The following is a 20,709-nucleotide window of genomic DNA, read 5'->3' as shown; positions in this document are numbered from 1 at the left end:
GTTTTAGCCTATGAAAGATTATGCCCAAATAAATGTCTTAGTCTCTAAAGTGCCACAAGGACTCCTTGTTGTTTTTGATCATACAGTACATTCAGAAGATGGCATAACCTAGTTGATACACTTCTTGGTGTTCAGCTTCCCCATGCCTATACTGGCTTCTTCACAACACTATTTAGGCAGAGGATTACAACCTTTTTCACTCCCGACACAACACCCAAAGATTTCCACAATCCTGATTCCATCTCCCATGTGCACGTCGCTAAGGCCTCTCCTATGAACCTGCTTAAAAAACAGATCAGAAACCAGAGACATAATTTCTTCTACTTGAGATATAATTCAAATGTTGTTTAAGTACAAAATACACAACAGCAATGATTGTGGCATGAGATCTCTCTACGAGGGATATAATTTCATCTTTAAAAATGTTAATTGATCTCCTATCTTAGATCTGGAAACAACACATTCTGAACTTCATCCAGTTGTGCCAATGCAGTTTTACAGCTTATCATTGATATACATCACTGCAAAGATTATTGCAGCCAATCCCTTTTAATCAAGGATTTCAGTTCCCTTTTCACCTACTTGAAACCTCGAAAACCAAAAAAAAGCCCCCACCCACATTGAATGGCTTTGCTGGTGTATTTCTTTGGAGCTTGCTTATCAACCACATAAAGAGAACAAATCCTTTTTATTGAACTGAAGTTAACATTTTACTAGAAGTTACTTTAATTCACCCGCTTAATGCCTTCAATACCCATTAACGTCAAGGCAAGTTGAGGCTGCTTAGCAGTTTGTTAGATCTGGTCCCTTTCTGCTTTGCTAACTATATGCAAGGAAAGAGTGGCTGGGGATGCATGTTGAACAGGGCTTCATAACTTACGTGCAAATACTCTTGGACATATAAACATTAGCTTTACTGATCAACGATAGAGAAATTCAAAGAACTCTGCTAAACCTCTTTCAAATACACAGCCTACCCAAATAAGAAGATACTAGATCTAATCATTTTGGAGCAACGTTACTGTAAAAAGAAATAGCAACTGTATAGCTGCTGCAACTGCTCCTGTAGCCTCGGACACTGGCAGACACAGTGCAGACTGAACTAACAGTAAACAGTTCCACCACATTTATTGGCAATTACTGCTGAAGGTCACACATCAGCAACGAGCATGAATTCCAGGAAAAAAAAAGCTGCTCTTATGTAACTGCTGCTTGAACGTTGGCAGGTGCCCAATGGAGCAGTTCACCGCAATATGGGAGGAAAAAAAAAAAAAAAAAAGAAAGAAAAAAGTAGGACATCTCTCTGTTACATTCAGCATCATCAGAGCGCCCCCTTAAGGTGAAGTTTAACAGTTCTCTCCTCTTTAATGCTCTTCTCCTTCCATACATATTAATTTGTTCTGGGATTTATAAATCCCTTACCCAGTATCTCACTACTTTCATTGCAGCTCTTATCTTCATATAGCAAAGCAGCTTGCTTTGTCTCTAGCACCTGTTAAAATCCAGTGACAGACTGCAATAGGGGTTTGAAATTAAACAGCTTCTGAAAGCCCTTTGCCAATACATTAATGCTCTTTAATCACAGTGAACCCAAGATTCAAGTATTCACCCAGACCCACATTTTCAGCATAGCAGCTCTGATAATATATGGTACCTGGGCTACAATGAGAGGAGGGCGGAATTTAGCTTAAAAAAAAAACCAAAACTATTTCATACTTTTTTCACTGAACTACTGCAGTGGGGTTAGTACTGTCACAAGCGGTAAGATTTCCTTGATGCCTCATGATTAACTGTAGACAGAAGACCAAATTCTCTTCTCACGCTGGTACAAGTTGGGAGCAACTCCACTTAAATCAATGGAGTTACACCAATGCAAGACAGTGCAAGTACTGTAAATGGTAAGAGTCATGCCCACAGCAGTTCTAAGGAGAACTCTTGTCCATGTCTCATGTCAGGATTTTCCATTTTCTTTACTATTAGAAACATTTGCACAGGGCCCGTGTTAAAAAGTCCATATTTGTCAGTATATTCTCCACCTAGAAAGTCATAACCTTCAACTCATGGGATCAATCTGGTGCTGTGTAAAGGATTGCAAAGATCAACACCTACTTCAAGAAGGCACCCAAGAGCAATAACAGAAACTCTGAACAGATCTGGGAACTAACCTGTATTACTACTACTACTAGTAGTAGCAGTACACATACTTTTTTTTGTTAAAAGGGAAACAAAACAAAAACAAACAAAACAAAACAAAACAAAACATGACATGGACTAGAGCTCTCTTTAGAAATTAGGCTTTCCCTCAATCTTTCAAGACACGTCTGCTGGTCTTTGTTTACATTTTGGTTCTATAAGAACTCCTTCCAAATGGGCACCCATTCAAAACTCTGGGCACCCTCAACATACAGAAGAGCATAGAGAGACACAATGTAAAAGTTGACAACACCCAGCACCACCTCTTCCTTCCACCCAACCACACATCATCTGACCAACACTGCTTGAAACCCTCCATTACTATACTTTTGGCCTTAGACCTTGGGCCTCAGTTTTTTGCTCACTCAAATAGGCGAGCTTTGCAGCACATCCGGAAAGTCTACACATTCGGATTACGTTAGTCTTTATGGAGAAAGCCATCTTGAGGAAAGAGATCCTTATAAGAGGGCAGAAGGTTCCCTTTAAATCAGAAGGTTCCCTTTAAATGAGCTTGAAGATTTCTGCTGTTCACTACGATGGCAGTAAGGCAAGGAAAGAGAAGTGGTCCCAGGCAGACAGGTCCCAAGCCCTTTGTAGATCAAAACCAGCTCCTTAATGACACTTGGGGGTTATTCGTTCTCTAGTTTTCAGGGGTGTGTGTGTCAGGTAAGACTTATAGATCTAAAGTTCTAATATATCTAAATTCTAGTACTGTACACTTATTTTGGTGGGATTTCTTGCACATAAAATAGAGATCTACCACAAATTTACTGGACCCCATGTTTCCTGTGAAATGCGCAACCCTGCAGCACTGTGAATTCTCTCCCTTGGAAAGTTAAGCAGTTTTCACTGAACCCAGATAGGATATTGGCGGTTGCACAGCAGTTCATGTAAAATCCCACAGCATTCCATTCGCATGTCTAGTTCAAAATGGATCATGGACCAAGGACTGTATTAACGGAGGGTTTAAAAAACCTGTAAACAACCCAATACCACCACCACTCTCCTATCCTCCACTCCTCGCAGATGGTGACTCCACCACAGTTTTCAAAGTAAATCCGTGAATGTAAACCAAACGAACCAGATTAATGTAAAGAAATTGGGTAAAAGTCACTACTCTGTTCTTAATTCACACCACAGTTCCTTGATAGTGCAAAAAAGTCTCAGAACAATAATCTGACAGGCTAATCAACATACAATGTGTCCGTGCCATAATTGTTAGGCACAGCTGGAACAGTTATGACCATACAATTATGGCCTTTTATAATTCTTCCTGTTATGCAGGGGATTTCCTACTCAACAGGGTGAATTCCAGCATTGTTCACCGAATAACAAAGGCACTCCCTTTCCACAAGACAGAAAGGATTTTAAGAGAGACTCCACCAACTTTGGTTTAGAGTTTCCTCATTTCTGAAAGTGTAAGTAATAAATAATGGTGTGACTGTGGCATTTAGGGTTCTCCCCTCCCCTGTCCTTTTTTTTAAACAAATGAAAGGCAAGATTTTGAACCTATCCTTTGTCAAAAGTATCTTAAGATAGCTACTCAGAGTGCCAGAAAGACTGTGAAATTAGCTCTGAATTATGTCATAATACAATAACAATATTACCTCGCCAACAGAAGGTCTACTCTGAGGGGCAGGAGTGAGCGGAAAACCATTTCAGCCATTCAGAAAAACCAGACTGTTCAGAGCTTAGCAGCTGGAGAAACTAAAAATAAGGAGTTCTGTTTTCTTTGACCCCAACTTTTACAGTTGCTAGCAGAAGCTATGATGGGAAACATCACAGCTTCCTTCGAGAATTCTCAAAAAATCCTAACCCCTGCCAGCGTCTCTCTTTATAAACAGACACTGTTCATTTCCTGTGTGTTTATAAACACACCTGCTCCATCCATGGAATTGTTCCATAAGGGAGCAATAAAGCTCTTATTTGCAGCCAGAAGACTAAGTTCTAAATTGGGTCTGCACTCTCTAACTGATTTATTGAGGAATAGATGGAACATTATGGCCAGAGACTAAGAGGAAAGAAAGAGGGAGTTTCATTTTATGACTTTAATTTGCAATTAAACAATCTCAAGTTCTGTCTGAAGTTTCTCCAAGATAAATTATACATACCATTTGGGGAAGCTACACCTCCCACAGAAGCTCAAGGGTCTAGTACCTGATTGAAATGTTAATACGTTATAAATTAACTTCTGAAAAACAGAGCCCATTTCCAGTGGAGCAGTCTAGCTTAGAGAGAAATCTTAATTAGTAAGAAAAAACAAATCACATCCAAGGTTTGACATTAAACTCTGCCGCCAACTATTTTAAGCTCCCCTGTCAAGTCTGGAAAGATATAGTGCCTGAGTCTCCTCATATTAGTGTAAAGTGAGGAGTAACTCTACTGGAGTAAAGGGACTTTAAATAGTGTGAAATGAGTAATAGGAAAATCAGCCTCATTCTCTAAATATATCATACACAGTTTCCATTAATATATGAACTAAGTGATTATAACCGCAAACAAACACAGACAGCTCAGTTCAAGACTGAGCATTATGAGATGGGCAGGTAGGATTCCAAATCCATTTTGGCAGACAGGTTCCCAAAATATTATATTTATTCCTCAAAACAATGGATGTTCCAAAAAAATAATAACTGAGATCATTACTAGATTAGGGTTAAAGGAAAAAGTTTCAGGGGAAGCCAGTTTAGAATATTTTTTAATTTGAAAAAAATAGCTAGCGTATTTCTCTGATGTTTTGCATTTTAAGGGGATCCGTTTCGCCCCAGACAGAAGGCTGGAACAGCACAGAGGAAACAAAGCAAGGGCAGAAGATCCTTTTTAATAAAGTTGTTAAATTAGTAAAATACTTGCTGGGCAACAGATATACTGTACAAGTATACAGAAAAACAGTCAGTCTGAATTTGTGCCCACATTTTTTGGGCATATAGGACGGTTGGTGCATATAAAAGTGACAGCATTTGGACATTTAGCTACCCCAGCTGGAAGATCTCACTCAAACATGGCCCTTTGCCTTTAACGTAGGCGTGCTGCATTCAGTGTAAACACCCTCTTTTAGGCTGCTGCTTTGCCAGGCAAAGATTAGGCAGAGATTTGCCACAAGGTAGCTTTCACAATATACCCCTACTTTTTCCCACATATTCACAGGCCAAACCCGAATAGGAAGAAACAGTGACCACACCTAAATATCCTGCTGAACTCAACAGTCATCAAGTTACTCTCTTTATAGGAAAGAACAACACACTGATCCTATGCAAAGGCCCATTCCCATCTATTGTCTCAGGTGTGCTACACAAATACATTGTTATGAGCAATCACTCATTAGTTAGTAAGCACAGACAGTTCATTTAGGGTCTCCTCCAAATAGCTTCTCATATTATTTCCCACCTAGTATAAATGGGTGCCATTAAAACTTAGTATTAACCTTTCCAGATATTTAGGTTAACCACCCTATCTTCCAAATTGTAAGGCAGGCAATACGGTGGTACTATAATTACTGTGCCGTGATAAATGCTAATGTTTTAATGGTACTCACTGCAGCTAGTATTTTAAAAGCACTCAGCTCTGATCCTAAGCACTATGCGTACTATTCTACCACCAGATGATTGCAGCTTGCCAAAACTACAGCTACATCTGAGATAATACTTGGGGATAACGACAGACAGAATTAGTTATGGTAACTACCAATGTAGACGCATGGCAGACTAAACTCAACTAATTCACTAACAGGTGCAGAAGTCAGAACACTCAACACTGGAAAGACAACATGACAGATCACATTGCTACTCAGAAAACAAACATCATGGAAACACTGCCATGGAAGAAAAATACAATTAAGACCTCAGCATTATCCAATTCATCAATGGTGACCAACTGGAAAAGAGAAAAGGAGAGATTGAAAGCAAACATTAGTAAGCAAAATTACAGATAAATCCAGCATTAGGAACTTTGATATTATTTACCATTTCAGTGCTCTAGTTTGGTATTCTAAAATATCACGAGGGGCATTAAAGGCTAGAGCAAGGCTCTCTGATACTGTCATCTTCTTAGCTGACATCTGCTCTACTGGAAATATTCTGCCATGGAACTGAACAGACAGGATGCACTCATGCTTTATTCACAAACCAACTGTCAATCCATACAGATTGGCTACACAAGCACCAAGAACTTCACCCTTGGGCATAATAGTAGGCTCCAGCGTGTGAGCAGTCAGCAAGCTGGCAACACAAGATACTCATCTTGGTATCTTTATAGAGAATTGGGGAGAACGGCAGGAAGAAGACAGAGATGCTGAATTCCGGGTTAAGTATCAAAATCTAGGTTACCGGAGTTGGTACAATTGGACCCTAACAGACCTGCTGCCACTCATCAGAAAACATTTGTACGAGCAAGGTGTTCCAGTGAAAGTCACAGTCTGGGCCTATTCTGTGCTACTAACGTAGTATGGCTTTCAGTTCATTAGGAATACCACAGCATACTACTGATCAGTGAGATTGCTGAGCAAATGCCAAGATTTAAGGAGTAGTTGTAGCTGTGTCAGTCCCAGGATATTAGACAGACAAGGTGGGTGAGGTAATATCTTTTACTGGGTCAACTTCTGTTGATGAGAAGAGTGAGAGTTTGTCTCTCTCACCCACAGAAGTTAGCCTAATAAAAGATAATACCTCACCCACCTTGTCCCTCTAAGAAATCTCTTCAGCCATATGTAAAGTTTCAAGCATTCCACAAATGTACAACAGAATTTTTTTTTTTTAAATTCCGATCAAGGGAAAATCCAGGAAGTAACATGGGATAACAATGAAATGATGGGAAAGAGGCGTGGGAGGAGTGCGTGCACAGCTCTACTAATTCGTAGCACAACAAAAAAAGTCAGCCTTTGAAGTGAAAAAGCCATAACTCTTGTAACAAATACTTTGTTGCATGGGAGGAGGATGAATTACAGACATTCTGCATTACACTGTGGCCACTCCCGCAGTCAAACGGTAGCACAACAGATTAGCATCTGGGAAAAAGCACTGAGTATTGAGCTTGGATCTTCAGTCCACAGGCCAGCAGCCAACACTTCTCCCACTGGATCTTTGCAGTAGCATCTGGGCTCTGATCAAGTCCTTTGTATGTTAGACAAGAATCACAGCAGTACTGTGGGCAGTCTGCAATGGAACCAGAAGTCATGCACAGCCTTTGACAAAGGCCTTGGCTGCTGGAGCCAGACAATCTTGTATTTTCTCTAGATGTCCCTTCGATGGGAGGGAGACTGAATGAAAATACAAGTCCACAAGTAAATACAATGCTGGTGTGTCTGGTTTTTATTAGGGGGAGAGGACATCAGGCATGTTTATACGGAGGGCAATGCCTCTAAAAAACAGATTGGTTGTCTATTCCCAGACTGGCTGGTCCCAACTAGTATATAGTATACATTGCAGTATACAATACAACAAGATCAGACACTAGACAGAACCTGTCCTTAACACTTCTTTTGCTAAATTCTACTTCAGCTCTGACCTGCAGCTCTCAAATCCACAGTAGACAACTACTAGCTCTAGCAGATTATAGTGGCAGAGAGGTAAACAAATGCCTACTAGGGATTAAGATAATAGTAATTCAAAGTTATGTAGAATGGAGGCCTCCAAATGCCATAGGAGATGACAAATCACATGGTTAAAGTGGGGATGAGCATAGGGCAGATGGGAGAGGACTAGACTTTTGCTGAATAGCATAAGTGAAGTCCTATCAGAATGGAACTAGAAAGAACTTTGGCTCTACCAAATAAACTTTTCTCATACTTGAACAGAACAAAAGCTGAGGTAAAGTTTTACAAGAGTGGGGGAAAAATGAACAGAAACTCATAACTGTACATGCATGCAGAAGTCAGGGCCCTAAACTTTGTCATAATCATTTTAAATTTATTTCAAATCATAACCTGACATGGAGCTGGTTTAGAAAGTTCAGAGATCGTTTATGAAAATGGGGTATGAAGTCTTTAACCATATTTAAGAAAGGGAAGTAGAAGTGGTAAACAGAGTGGTTTAAGTAGCCTCTCTTTGTTGCTAAAATTTCTTACAATATGTAGAAGAATCAAGGAGAAAATAAGTAGCTGTTAGCATTCACAATATATTCTAGTACGAATTATTTGAATGCCCTTATCTGCAACAGTACTGCTCACACTTCTCAGATTGGTTTACAATAAATTAGGAGTTCTCCTGAACAGATGCAACCCCATCTACCTTGAGTATCTTCAAGAACCCTAAATTCAACAAGGGTAGCACAAGATTATTTTTACTTCAGAATAGCTTTTAAAGAAATGTGTGTTGCCTTTAAGTGGTAAATAAATGCAGTTAGGAGTAGTCACCAGGTAGAAAATGAATCATTCCACTTCTTGAGGCCAGACAGTCAAAGTTCATCTATAACTAGCAGCTGATAGCTGGCAAACAGCTTTTCCCCTTATTGAAGTCTGCTTCATAGGCTAGTCTATTCTTGTACTGCATGTATTATGTAACTGATCAACTATGGTAGAAGTTGATATGTTTCATCTCTGCTTATCTTTAACTTGGAAGATGTTTAGAATTTTGTAGAGCTTTACAGGCCATTTGTGGGGACAACATAATTTAGTTTGGTATCAGTGTTTTAAAATTATTTTTAGTATGTTCTCTGGCAATATCTGTAGTCCCAATTTTACCAAAACCTTGACAAAGCTCTGATAAATGAAGTTTGCTTGAAGAAAAAGTTTCCTGTGGTATCAGTGTCACGATATACAATGGATGGAACAGATTTTTATTTATTTATTTATTTTTAAAGGCCAGGTTGGTTCAGCTGATTCCAAGATATACCACACCCAATCTCATTTTACATTCCTTAGGCTAGACATGATTGGTGATGTCCTTACACTGGTTTTAATGGAAAAACTCAGGATGAACATGCTCCGAAGAGTTTAGTAGCCAACTCTATAAACTCTGAGGTATCAGTAGTTTATTTGTATTGCCAAGTACACTAGAAGCTGGCTCTTGAGTAGTGGCAGATACCACCTCTCAGTCATGAAGTCAACACTTATGTTAATCAAAGGTGTGATTGTGGTTTGGGTGGGCATATCTTGCTAGCTTTAATCTAGCTAGCACAGTTGAAAATAGTGACTACACCATGGCACAAATCCCAGTATGGTCTAGCAATACAAGTAAGTACCTAATTGAGGGTCCAGGCGGGCTTGTACAGCCCATGCTCCCACATCTTTCCTGCTATTTTCAGCTGTGCTAACTAGATTGAACCTAGGTTTCACAGGGGTGGCCATGTTAGTCTGTATCAGCAAAAACAATGAGGAATCCTTGTGGTACCTTAGAGACTAATACATTTATTTGGGCATAAGCTCTCATGGGCTATAGCCCACTTCATCAGATGAATGGAGTGAAAAACATGGTAGGCAGGAATAAATACAGAGCACATGAAAAGATGAGAGTTGCCTTACCAAGTGGAGGGTCAGTGCTAATGAGGCCAATTCAATCAGGGTGGATGTGGCCGATTCCCAAGAGTTGACAAGAAGAGGTGAATATCAACAGAGGGAAAATTACTTATTGTAGCACTAACAGGGCCAATTCAATCAAGGTGGATGTGGCCCAAACTAGTGCAGGTAGCTGCAATCACATCTCCAACTGCAGTGTAGACGCATCCTCAGAAATGAGCCATGGCTACAAAGGACCATCTAAGCCCTTTGCTAGAGCAGCATTCTCTTTTACAGGTTTTGCCTGATTGACTTCCATATGAGGCTAGAAAGCAGGTAAAAGGTAAATAAGCTAGAGCCAGACAGAGAGAAGTTGAAGGCTCTCAAACAGCAGCAGGTTAGAGTGATATTCCGCACAAATTACTGTCAGCTTGTCAAGACCAGAAGGCAGGTTTAAAACATATACATGCAGGATGCTGCCAACACCCCAACCCTACCTGCAGGGGGTTAGGGCATTCCACACAGTTGTTGTTACTTTATTAAAAGAATGATTACTGCTGCTTGCAAGCAAGGCTTAAAAGCAAGCAACTTCACAGAGCTAGGCAAAAGGTGCTGAGTTAGGCTGGATCACTCACATGGGAGGAAGTTGTGACACCGAGAAGCGGGAAGCAGCATTCTGAGATCAGACAGGGAGTGTAGCATTGCCCATCCCCACCTCCAGGGTATTTTCCTGGGAGTCTCCTGCTCATTTACGGTATTGCGTGGGTGCACAGCAGGGGCATGCGGCTGGCAATAGCCAACATGCTCATGGCATATTGGAGAAGGATCGTCATCGCTTTGCCCAGGTTTATCTTTGAGATTGTTGCACTCATGGGTTTCGCAAGCCTGCTGTTTGCCAAGTGGGGAGTGACATGCCTCATATCCAACTAATCATGGAGTGGGCTAAGGCTGCCTGCATCACCCTCAGATTGGCAAACTTGAACTAGCTCATCTTAGTGGTTTCTCTACTTTCCACTGCCTACATCAAAAAGCACTCCTCATCCGCCCCTGAAGGGACAGCCTTAGACAAGAGTCTGTAAAGAAGCTGTCCAATCTTTACATTTTTGCCTCAAACTAATGGGCTAACATCATCTAAGACTGACCAACTTAGCAGTTTGTCATGACTTCAAACCCAGCTTGCACTTAACTTCTAAAACTAGAGAGCCTCACTTACTAAAACTATCCAATTGTCCATCTGCATAAAAAGAACTCTAAGCAAACTGCTCACAGAGATTACCTTTTCTACCAACTCTGTTCAACCACTCAATTGCTTCCCTCCCTGCTTTGTAATTGTTGCCTCTCAAGTGCTCATGGGCAGTTGTTTCTGTGGGCTACAGAGCTATGATTCTGTTTCTTGTATACTGCAGCTTTTACATGTAAGAGTCTCAGTTGTCTATGAGAGGGCACGACCATGAGGCATTTCACACTGGAGACTCTCAAGTTAGAGACACTCTACTTTCTCTCACACAGATTTTATCTTTGCTCTTTCTTTGCTTGCTGTTTTCCTGAATTTAAAATGAAAGCCAACTAGATTCAAAGCACATTTGAGTCTGTGTATGGAAAACATAATGGTTCTTCTCTTTGTAGCTGTCCCTAAGATGTACGGTACCTGTTAAATTCCTTTCATCCACCAAAGGTCATGCTCTAATCTTTACGCCGCTTGTCACCCTGCTTTGGGTTCTTTTATTTTCCATGTCTTCATAAAAAGACAATAGAAGCAGTGCTCTAAAGATGGGATACCTATCCTAGTGTGTCAATACAGCTAAATCAAATTGAAATATATATCAATATATTTAAGAGTAAAAGTATGGGTGTGTAAGTGTGAGAGATGCGCACATTATTCAGACCCAGAGAGATCTATAGCTTCTTGACGGCAAAAAGGAACAGTATGTTAATGGAAAACTATTAAGGTTGTATACCAACCAATCTAGAATTCAAATTCCTCAGTACCACAACAGAGAGAAGCTAACTCAGCTACATATAAGTCAAAATTAAGCTATCAAAAGAATCCTCTTATTGACAGGTCACATGACTGCATGGACAAGTCTCCTATAAACAGCTATAACATATGGCTATCTCCTATAATGACAACCAAAGGGAACAGATTCTACGTTGCTGACCAGAATGCAAACTATTGCAGAAATTAGACAAACCTGATATTCTAAAATAAGAAGCTAGAGTAATTAACTTTCAATTTAATGTCATGATCTTGAAAGCAATTAGTTGACTAGAAAGGTTTTATCCTTAACCCGAAGTATAAATAGAAATGTAAAGGCTTAGTACCATATTTTCTCTCTCTTTGAATAGTAAAGACAGTGTTGAACAAAAGGAAAATGATAAACTGTAAAATTAAGTACCTTCTCTCCATAGCCTCTATCTTTGGTCATCATTTCCCTGAGTGTCTGTAATACTTTAATACACAGTTTCTCCTCATTCTCCTCCAGCAGCTGTTTAGTGTGTTTTATTAACCTGAAAACAACCAATTGATCATAGTTTGTTTTAGTACTAATTTTTCTAAAAATTAGGACAGCATTGGTCAATAGGACAGCCATGAAGTTAATTAAAATGTGGTTTTGTTAGGACCAGTATATAGTAAGCTGTTGAGTACCCCCTTAATAGTAACATTTGCAGAGTTATCATGAATACGGGTGAAGCTATGAAGGGAACTCAAGCATTCCCACCTGAGTAACAGCCAGGCAAAAATAAATCTATATATATAGGAATCAAGAAATTATATAGGAGTGAGGGGAATTAAAAATTGAAGGTCCACTATGAAAAACCAGTAACATTAATGAGGCACTAAATACTGCATCTATTTCTTCATTAAAGAAAAAAAGAATGTGGACCTTGGATAAGGCAACCGGAAACCATACGATGACACAGTCTTCAACTTTGACTCACTACTCCAATGGTAAGAGGTATAAAGGCAAGTGTTTTGTCGACACACTCTTGGGACTATAGTCAACTGGCCCCAACTCACTAATAAGGAATAACTCTAAAAATGTGTGTAGTCATTTGTATTACAGTACACCACGGCCATATACTGCTCCAGAATTTGTAAGCATCACCTGCAAGGACAGATTGACCAATATGGACAGCTGTTGTCAACTCCTTCCTGAAGACAAATGAATTTATTTCCCTGAGGACAAGTTGTGTTTAATACAACACAACACAGGGGACTGCTCTGCAAGGAAAGCACTCTTGCAGAGAGCATAAGGAAACAACTTACTTGCAAATGAAGCCTCCACTTTCACATTTTCTCCTTGCATCTGTGTTCTCTGGGAAGAGCAGCTCTGGCCTATGAAGAACATCTACCAGCACTGACAATTCAGCCTGCACTAAGGGGCGTAAGCGATCTTCCAACGCAGATACTATATCCTAGGAAACAACAATATTCAGGTTTTGTCAATCCCAAGCAATATCTTTGGGGACCATGTTTTATAAAGTTTATGAATGGTTTATGTAACACTGCATGCCAGGGACAGTATACAACTCCAGAGGGAAGGAATACCACAGCTCTTCGAAGAACCAGAAACCGTGTGTGCCTGTGGAGGGGGAGAACGCAGTGATTAAAGTGAGTCACTTAGGTTGTAAACATCTCCAGAGAGACATCAGCCCCAGGGAGGCTTCTATATACTAGTTCAAACTAGGTTCCCAGAGACCAACACACAAAGAAATGGCTTTGGATATAAAAAAGGTTGGGCTTAAAGGGACTCAGGGCCTTCTTTCGGATCCAGCAAATGGACAGAACCTTCTGTCCAAGAGGGACCCCAATCCTTGAAGAAGGGTTGGAAAGATTTCAGCCTACAAGGGTCTCAGTAAGACTGATGGGTGACTCCTGGAATGTTTAGTGTACATTTAAATCTGTTTATTGTTTTAACTCTGTTTTCTCTGTAATGCTTTTTTCTGTAAGAATAAAGCTTAGAGAGGGAGTACAGTAACTTGTAACCTGACAGCAATATTCTGTGCATAGCCCTCTGAGAGAAACCACCACACAAGTGCTGTCTGTTACAATGGGATATCCCCCAACAAGCCAATCTGTCTAAGGCAAGGGGCGGTGGTACCTTCAAACCCCTGACCCAAAGAAAGTGGGTCAAGGATCCCTATTCAGAGGCAGCTGATGGCTGGAGACCGTGATATCTGACCGCGCACTTCTGGAGTGGACCATGGGCGGGATGGGGGAAGGAGAGGTAGATACAGGTGCAATTTCCATGAAACTGTCACAACTGTATCCTAGAAAACAACATTCAGAAGTTATACTCAAATCTGAAATGTTTTGACAGACTAATGAAGACTTCTCTGTTTAAAAAACCCACCAGATTACAAAACATTAGCATTTGCCTAACAAGATTCCCATTTTATTGGCCACTGAATGTTACAACTGGTGCCATCATTTTCAGCGACTCCTCAGATTACTTGGTATTTTCCCATTTCTGTAGGTGGCTCTTGCGTATAAGGAGTAAAAAGCCAATGAAAATGCAGATTCTCTGTTATACTGCAAACTTCTGCAATAATGCTCAGAAAACACTACGCTTCATACTGATTTGGACCAACAAATTAAACAACTGGTTGATATCAGGCAAAAAAAAAATTTTTCTCCCCCTTTTCAACCATTCTTACACATGAATATTCTGCAGAAAATATATTCTAGAGAGATTCATCCCAATCTCATTGAGCAGAAGTTACAGAACTGCAGAAAAAGTTACTGAGAGAATGTTTATTCAAATTGACATGCCTAAGTGGGCAGAAAACAGATAAAGAATAGGGACTATAGGAATTGGACTGTCTTTATTGGACAGTATTTTGACTTACATCCCATTTAGGCACACGCAATTTAAACCAAAATTGCACACCAGGAAAACATTTTCCCCCACTGAACCAATCTTTACGGATAAAGATATAATCTAAAGCACTTAATTTATTCACTATAAAAAGTGAAGTGCCTTATTACTGAATACTTAATAATCCTCAGGTCTTGATATTAGTTCCGAATAAAGACGTAATTAATGCATTTCCAGTATAAACCCTGACCTGACCTGGTCTCCCAGCATCACAAGCAGTCAGAGTATATTGTTTAAATTTCTTTTGAGTAGAAATCAGTATGAAATTGTACATGTGGTACTGCTTCAGACAGATTATTTTGTTCATTTGGGGAAGCAACAACTTTGGGTTCATTAAGAGTCAATCAATCAAACAGTAAATTTTATAACAATTCCCAGACTGTGGTCTATGGAGCCTTTTATCACATTAAATGTTTCGATAACCAAGTAGTGAAGTACTAGAGGGACTTATGCAACAAATTAGAGGATCCCTCTCTCTCTCTCTCTCAAGGATCATTTGAAATGAAACCACTGCTACTGGCAGAATGAAAATGTTGGAAGAACCACAGAACTGGACAAACGTGCTTTGAAGTAACCTTCTCCAAGAGCCATAAAACTTCCACAAGCTTGAGCTGTGCATGTTCCATTACCCGTTTCAATAAATGGTTTACACTTGATTTTACATACAGTATTAAATTAGCTTTGGCTCTGGTTATCACATATGGCATTTTTACTTTGACTCAGAACTCCCAAACCGAAGTAGTAAGTTTGCCTTTTTGTGCTGATATGCAAATACGTGGCTACCAAGATGGAAGAAGTAAGTTGTTAATGCAGCACTCTGTATTCACCTGCAACCTTTCAATGATGTTTCGATAGTCTCTAGAAGCAGGAAGCACTGAGTCTCTACGGGCAGCATTCCTTGCAGTCATTCTCCAGTTCATTGCAGTTTTCTGTACTATGTTGTGTGATTTTAGGAAGAGGTTGTTGACCTGGCTGTCCAAATCCACAGGTATTGCAATTGCTCGACTTTTCGCTGCAACAGACAAAAGGTAATAAGAATGGACTCCTTTAGCCCCTACATGCAATCAAAGAACAAGGGAGAATCCCAAGCTGTGCTTCTTTCATACTCTTTTCTGTATATTTTAAATACATTTTATGTCATGCTGTTTTCAATCCACAGTGTAATGAATCTGACGCCCTTGGGGCAGTCATACCTTGAGTTTAATACAGACTTTTTCATACGCTAAGCTTTTTCCTAACTTCACAATGCATGAGCAAGACCATGCCCTCACATACACCTTCATAACTCCCATTAAGGTTAATAGGATGTGCACATCCATCCTATGGAATAATTTGGCGGTATGTCCTTTGTCCACGAGGCTTACTGTCCTCGCCACTAATATGCAGCAACTTCTGGGAAGGAACATCTAACAGCACAAATCAGCAGCTTATTGTTTAAGATTGGAGTGCGACCGTCACATTCAACAGAAACCACTGAGTGAATTTAGGTCAGTAAAAACCCATAGTTTCAGATGCCAAGATGTACTTTCAGAACTTCTGCCCCTAGTTAATCAAATAGTTTACAGTTTCACCGCACATTTACATTGAAAACATTTGTTGTGCAACCACAGAACAGACTTTAGCTATGAAGGAAATGCTCAATTTGCTCCACGCCTTAACTCTGAGTTAGCTACATCCTATCATCGGCTGGAGGTAGAATACATCTTGCTTTGGGGATATAAGGGTGAAGCATTGGACAGAAGAATTTTGTGCATGTTAAATCTAACTTCTTACCTACATCAGAGAGCACCCTAATGCAGCTCTCCACCGATGCTTTTTGGCTTGGCATTAGCCAGTTGCAGTGGTATACCCTGAACACGCCTTGCAACAGTTGTACAAACACAGGCTGACGAGTCTAGAACACATGAAAAGAACCAGATCAAAAGCATCATCTCATGTTTGAGATTCGGTTGTCTGCTACTTCGATACTACATCAGCCATTATTCTTTGCAGACCGACTGCATGGTACCAGTCCACATCCACTTATAAGGCAACATTTATATTCTGGGCAGCACATCTACTACATAAGGAGCAGTTTAACAGAAGAGGGAGTATCAGGACAGATAGGGAAGTGTCTACTAGATGGCTCCTAGAGCACGAAGTCCTACTAAACACACTATCACTAAACATAGGAATAGGCAGTAATCTTTAGTTTGTATAAGGGAGGGTTTTCAGCAGCCTAAAATACAGAGATCGCTCATTTGGGATTGAGCAGAGGGTGGTTCGGCACTCCATAGGAAAATGGGGCTTTGCTCTTGCTAAACTACAACTCAGCTCCATAATTATCAACTGATCTTTTTCTGAAGTTTGTTGGCTTCTAATTTACAGATACGGGTTTTGAACAGCTGTAATTTCGAACATGGGTCACAGTTAGTTTATAAATGCTGCAGTTGCCATGGATGAGTCAAAAAAGTCAACTATATGGCCTTTTGCAAGATTTTCCACTATAGATAAGCCAACATTCCCACCTCAAAGAGGCAAAATACTCACACGAGTACTCTGCTATCTCTGCAAATATATCCAAACAGTTTCAAAACCAAATCACTGTTTTGCTTTGTAAGCAGTTTTTTAGCGTAAGAATTTATTTTTTTAAACTGGATTGACAGTATTTTTTTAAAACTGCCCTGACAAACTTGTTTCAACACTAAAAAGCCTGCCTATCGTGAGAGGCAACACCAATGTGTCTGTTTCTATTCAGTACATAATGCTTATTTTAAGCCAACCACACCTCAGTGCAAAGCCCACAGTGGATTTAGGAACTACTGGAAAATACCTCTGTTAGTCTGGTCAAGACTGATGTCTGTTATAAGAAAAAGAAGCTGGAATTAGAGAAAAGGAAATATTTTTTCCTCAAATTGTGAAATAACTCCATGTGTTGGCAAAGTGGAACAGAGTTTACTTAGAGTAACACAATAGCAAATGCCCATCAGCCTTTCCAGCAACACAGCCAAATGTCAAAATATTGCAGACACTGGTCAAAATACATTGAAACTACCTATGTTTCTGGACTCTAGCCACTCATACATTCCTTACAGAACACATTTAAAGATTTATCTGTCGGAAAACTTCAGCGATGTTCCATTTGCTTAAACTAGGTCAATAAATCAAAACCACTCTAAACTTTGCAAAATAAGGTTTCGGTCAACAGCACCCACAGGAGGCAAGAAAGCCAAGATAAATACACTGAGGAGGCAGTTATTTGGGAAGTTTTTGTTTAGAAAGGAATCTGTACATTATCCCAAGATTAAGGGGTGACTTGATTAGTCTGTAAGGACCTAGATGGGGAACAAATATTTGATAATGGACTCTTCAGTCTCGTAGAGAAAGATGCAAGATGGCTACAAGTTGATGCTAGAGAAATTCAGACTGGAAAAAGAGACAAAAATTTTAACTGTGAGGGTTATTAACCATTGGAACAATTTACCAAGGGGCATGGTGGATTCACCACCACTGGCAATTTTTTAATCACGATTGGATGTTTTTCTAAAAGATAAAGTCTAGGTTGAGTTTTCGGGGGAAGGAAGTTCTATGGGCTGTGTTACACAGCAGGTCAGCCTACGTGATCACTTTTGTCCCTTTTGGCCTTGGAATCTATGAATCTAGTTTTGTATTATGTACATGGCCACACAAGGCAGGGACCTGCCCCAGGGGAAGTACAATGTAAGTCATGACACAGGAGGAGAGGACATCAGGGAAGGAGAGGGGCTGAAGTTTACACAGTGCAAGTGCAGGAGAAAACATGGAGACATTAGGAGGAGAACATAGAACGGAGTGGAGAAGCAAGGCAAGGCATATGGGCCTCAGAGGGGCAGCGGTTGGAGATCAGATGTAGGAAGCCAAAGGGTTCTGTAGAGCACTGAAAGTGAAGACAAAACCTGAGTTTGATGCAAGAGATTCAAAGGCAGTGAAGAGATAGCAGTGTGCGTTTGTGTAGAGGAAGGAGGGGTGCCTATGCCATCAGAGACTTGAATCATTTTCACAGCAGCAGTTTGCATAGGCTGGAGGGGTGCAAAGCAGGAATTAGGTCAGCCAAAGGGAGGCTGCAAGTTACTGAAGGTGGAAGAGTCTGAGGATATGGACAAGGGTTTCAACAGACAGAAAGGACAGATAGTGGAGATGAGGCAGAGGAAGAAAAGATCTGGCAACAGAGTGGATGTGAGGGGCTGAGCAGAGAGGAGTCTAGGACAACCCAGAGGATTGTGGAACCATCACCCCCATGATGGAGAAGGGAGGATGAAATGAGATGCTTTGGGCTGGTCTACACTGGGGGGGGGCCTGTCGATGTAAGATATGCAACTTCAGCTATAAGAATAGCATAGTTCAAGTCGACATATCTTATTTCGACTTACCTCCCGTCCTCACGGTGTGGGATCGACAGCTGCAGCTCTCTCATCGACCCCGCTTCCGCCTCTCGCCCTGGTGGAGTTCTGGGGTCAACGGGGAGTGCGGCAGGGATTGATTTATTGTGTCTAGATGAGACGAGATCAATCGATCCCCAATAGATCGATCGCTACCCACCGATCTGGCAGGAAGTGTGGACGTACCCTTTGTCTCGCTATGTTTACACAGACTTTGAGATGCTGGAAGGAGAACTGCAGAGGCATGAATTAGCAGATAGGGAAAGTCTTGAGGTAAAGAAGTAGATTCAAAAGTTGCTGGCACAGAGAGGGCAATTACAGGCATGACAAGCACTGAGGTCACACAATGATAAGGTACAGAGGGAACTGAAGACAGGGCAAAGGACAGAGCCATGCAGGACAGGGTAAATTATTAGTCATGACTTTTATTGTGCACAATACCTTTTGACAAATTTGCACGCAAACTGGTAGTAAAATAACAACTCTCACTTCAAAAGTCACACGAGAAGCAGATCAAACAGTATTAGGCAGTGAACATTAGCATTTACAGCTGGATTACTCAATCCTGCGCTTGTGTGGGTTAAGGTTCAGGCCTCTAATCAGGCCAATTACAGTGCAGATAGCTGCCACAATTACCTCTTAGGCAATACACACAGAGAGCAAGTTCACCCTATGTGAACGGATCCTTCAAGCCTTTTAACTCATGAGGGTATCCTCAGTATGACTACTTACTTGCCTGAATAAGGATTGCTTGCCTCAGTAAGCATTACAGGAGCAAGTCCATTGTTTAATATAGACTCAGGTCCGCAACTGGTCTTTCTTCCAGACTCAAGGAGGGCAGGTTCCCTCCCAATGAGAGAAATGTGGGTAGAGCTAATCTAACCCAGAAGTGTGTGAGGGCTACTGCTTATGTTCAGGGAAAAGGAGGAACCAATTGAACTGATTAGAATTTTAAGTCTTTATCCATTGCAAGGTCAGGCAGTGGGCTGTTTTACATAAACTTTCCTTGGAGTGGGACATGCTACAGCAAGCCAGTTAGCACACCACAATGGTTAGTACAAGTTCCCCGAACAGGGGCTGAAAAGGCAAATTCCCAGATGCCCTTTATTGCCACAGTTGGAAATCAGCTCCTTCCTAACCTGCTGCCAGTTGTGTTAAATTACACACAATTGTTTTTTCTGCTTATCTGCATTTGCACCAGGTTTCAATGAAAAATCATATCCAGGCTCCTGCCGACATATTCAGACCCCTGACCACCCCTCCCTCGTGTACCCAAAAGGCTATTTAAAACTTTCATAAAGAATGATTATTATTTAAGAGGCTGCCTCCACTATCATGGTGTCACTGCAGCAGTGATCCAGGTATTATCTTGGCAGGCATCGGCACTGCTGCCATGCTACTCTTGCCTCGTGTCCTGTAAGCAAGAGACCGGGAGAACCTGGGAATGGAAGAGGAGAACAGCCGTCTCCTTTCACTTTACAAAGGTATTCAGTCTCATGCTCCAACTTTCCCCAAGTCCACACAGGGCCAGAGATTTAATCAGGATGACAAAAGACAACAGGTGGAGCATTTTTAAAATGTGTGATTCGTTTTAGAGAAATGAAGGCAAAGTGTCCTTAAAATGCAGTTTGTCTGAAGTGAGGTTTGAATCCAATTGGCCCATGGTGCCGGCTTTTATCAGCCACCTATTAAAAAGTTTCAGACATGTACCTTTGTGCTTTCTCCCATAAACACCTACAAAGCCTCCTCATTGTACCTTTCAACACCCTTCTCAGAACTCATTTACTGTGATGCCTGCAAAATACTAGAC

General features: G+C 40.7%; 1 protein-coding gene across 6 annotated transcripts in view; it reads right to left on the bottom strand.

The window, feature by feature from the left end:
- ITPR1 (inositol 1,4,5-trisphosphate receptor type 1) overlaps positions 1–20,709 on the bottom strand; it is a 231,969-nt gene that overhangs the window by 63,799 nt on the left and 147,461 nt on the right. For 3 of the 6 annotated variants that reach the window (XM_050957223.1, XM_050957224.1, XM_050957228.1), the window contains 5 exons: positions 16,276–16,396; positions 15,330–15,514; positions 12,891–13,039; positions 12,019–12,130; positions 6,034–6,066 (listed from right to left, as the gene is read on the bottom strand). In XM_050957223.1, coding sequence (XP_050813180.1) covers positions 6,034–6,066; positions 12,019–12,130; positions 12,891–13,039; positions 15,330–15,514; positions 16,276–16,396 — 600 coding nt within the window. The remainder of the gene's footprint in view (positions 1–6,033; positions 6,067–12,018; positions 12,131–12,890; positions 13,040–15,329; positions 15,515–16,275; positions 16,397–20,709) is intronic. The other 3 variants (XM_050957225.1, XM_050957226.1, XM_050957227.1) reach the window with 1 other exon arrangement.

Source organism: Gopherus flavomarginatus, chromosome 6, assembly GCF_025201925.1.
Source record: "Gopherus flavomarginatus isolate rGopFla2 chromosome 6, rGopFla2.mat.asm, whole genome shotgun sequence".
NCBI lineage: Eukaryota > Metazoa > Chordata > Testudines > Testudinidae > Gopherus > Gopherus flavomarginatus.
This window is presented reverse-complemented; position numbering and strand designations above follow the sequence as displayed.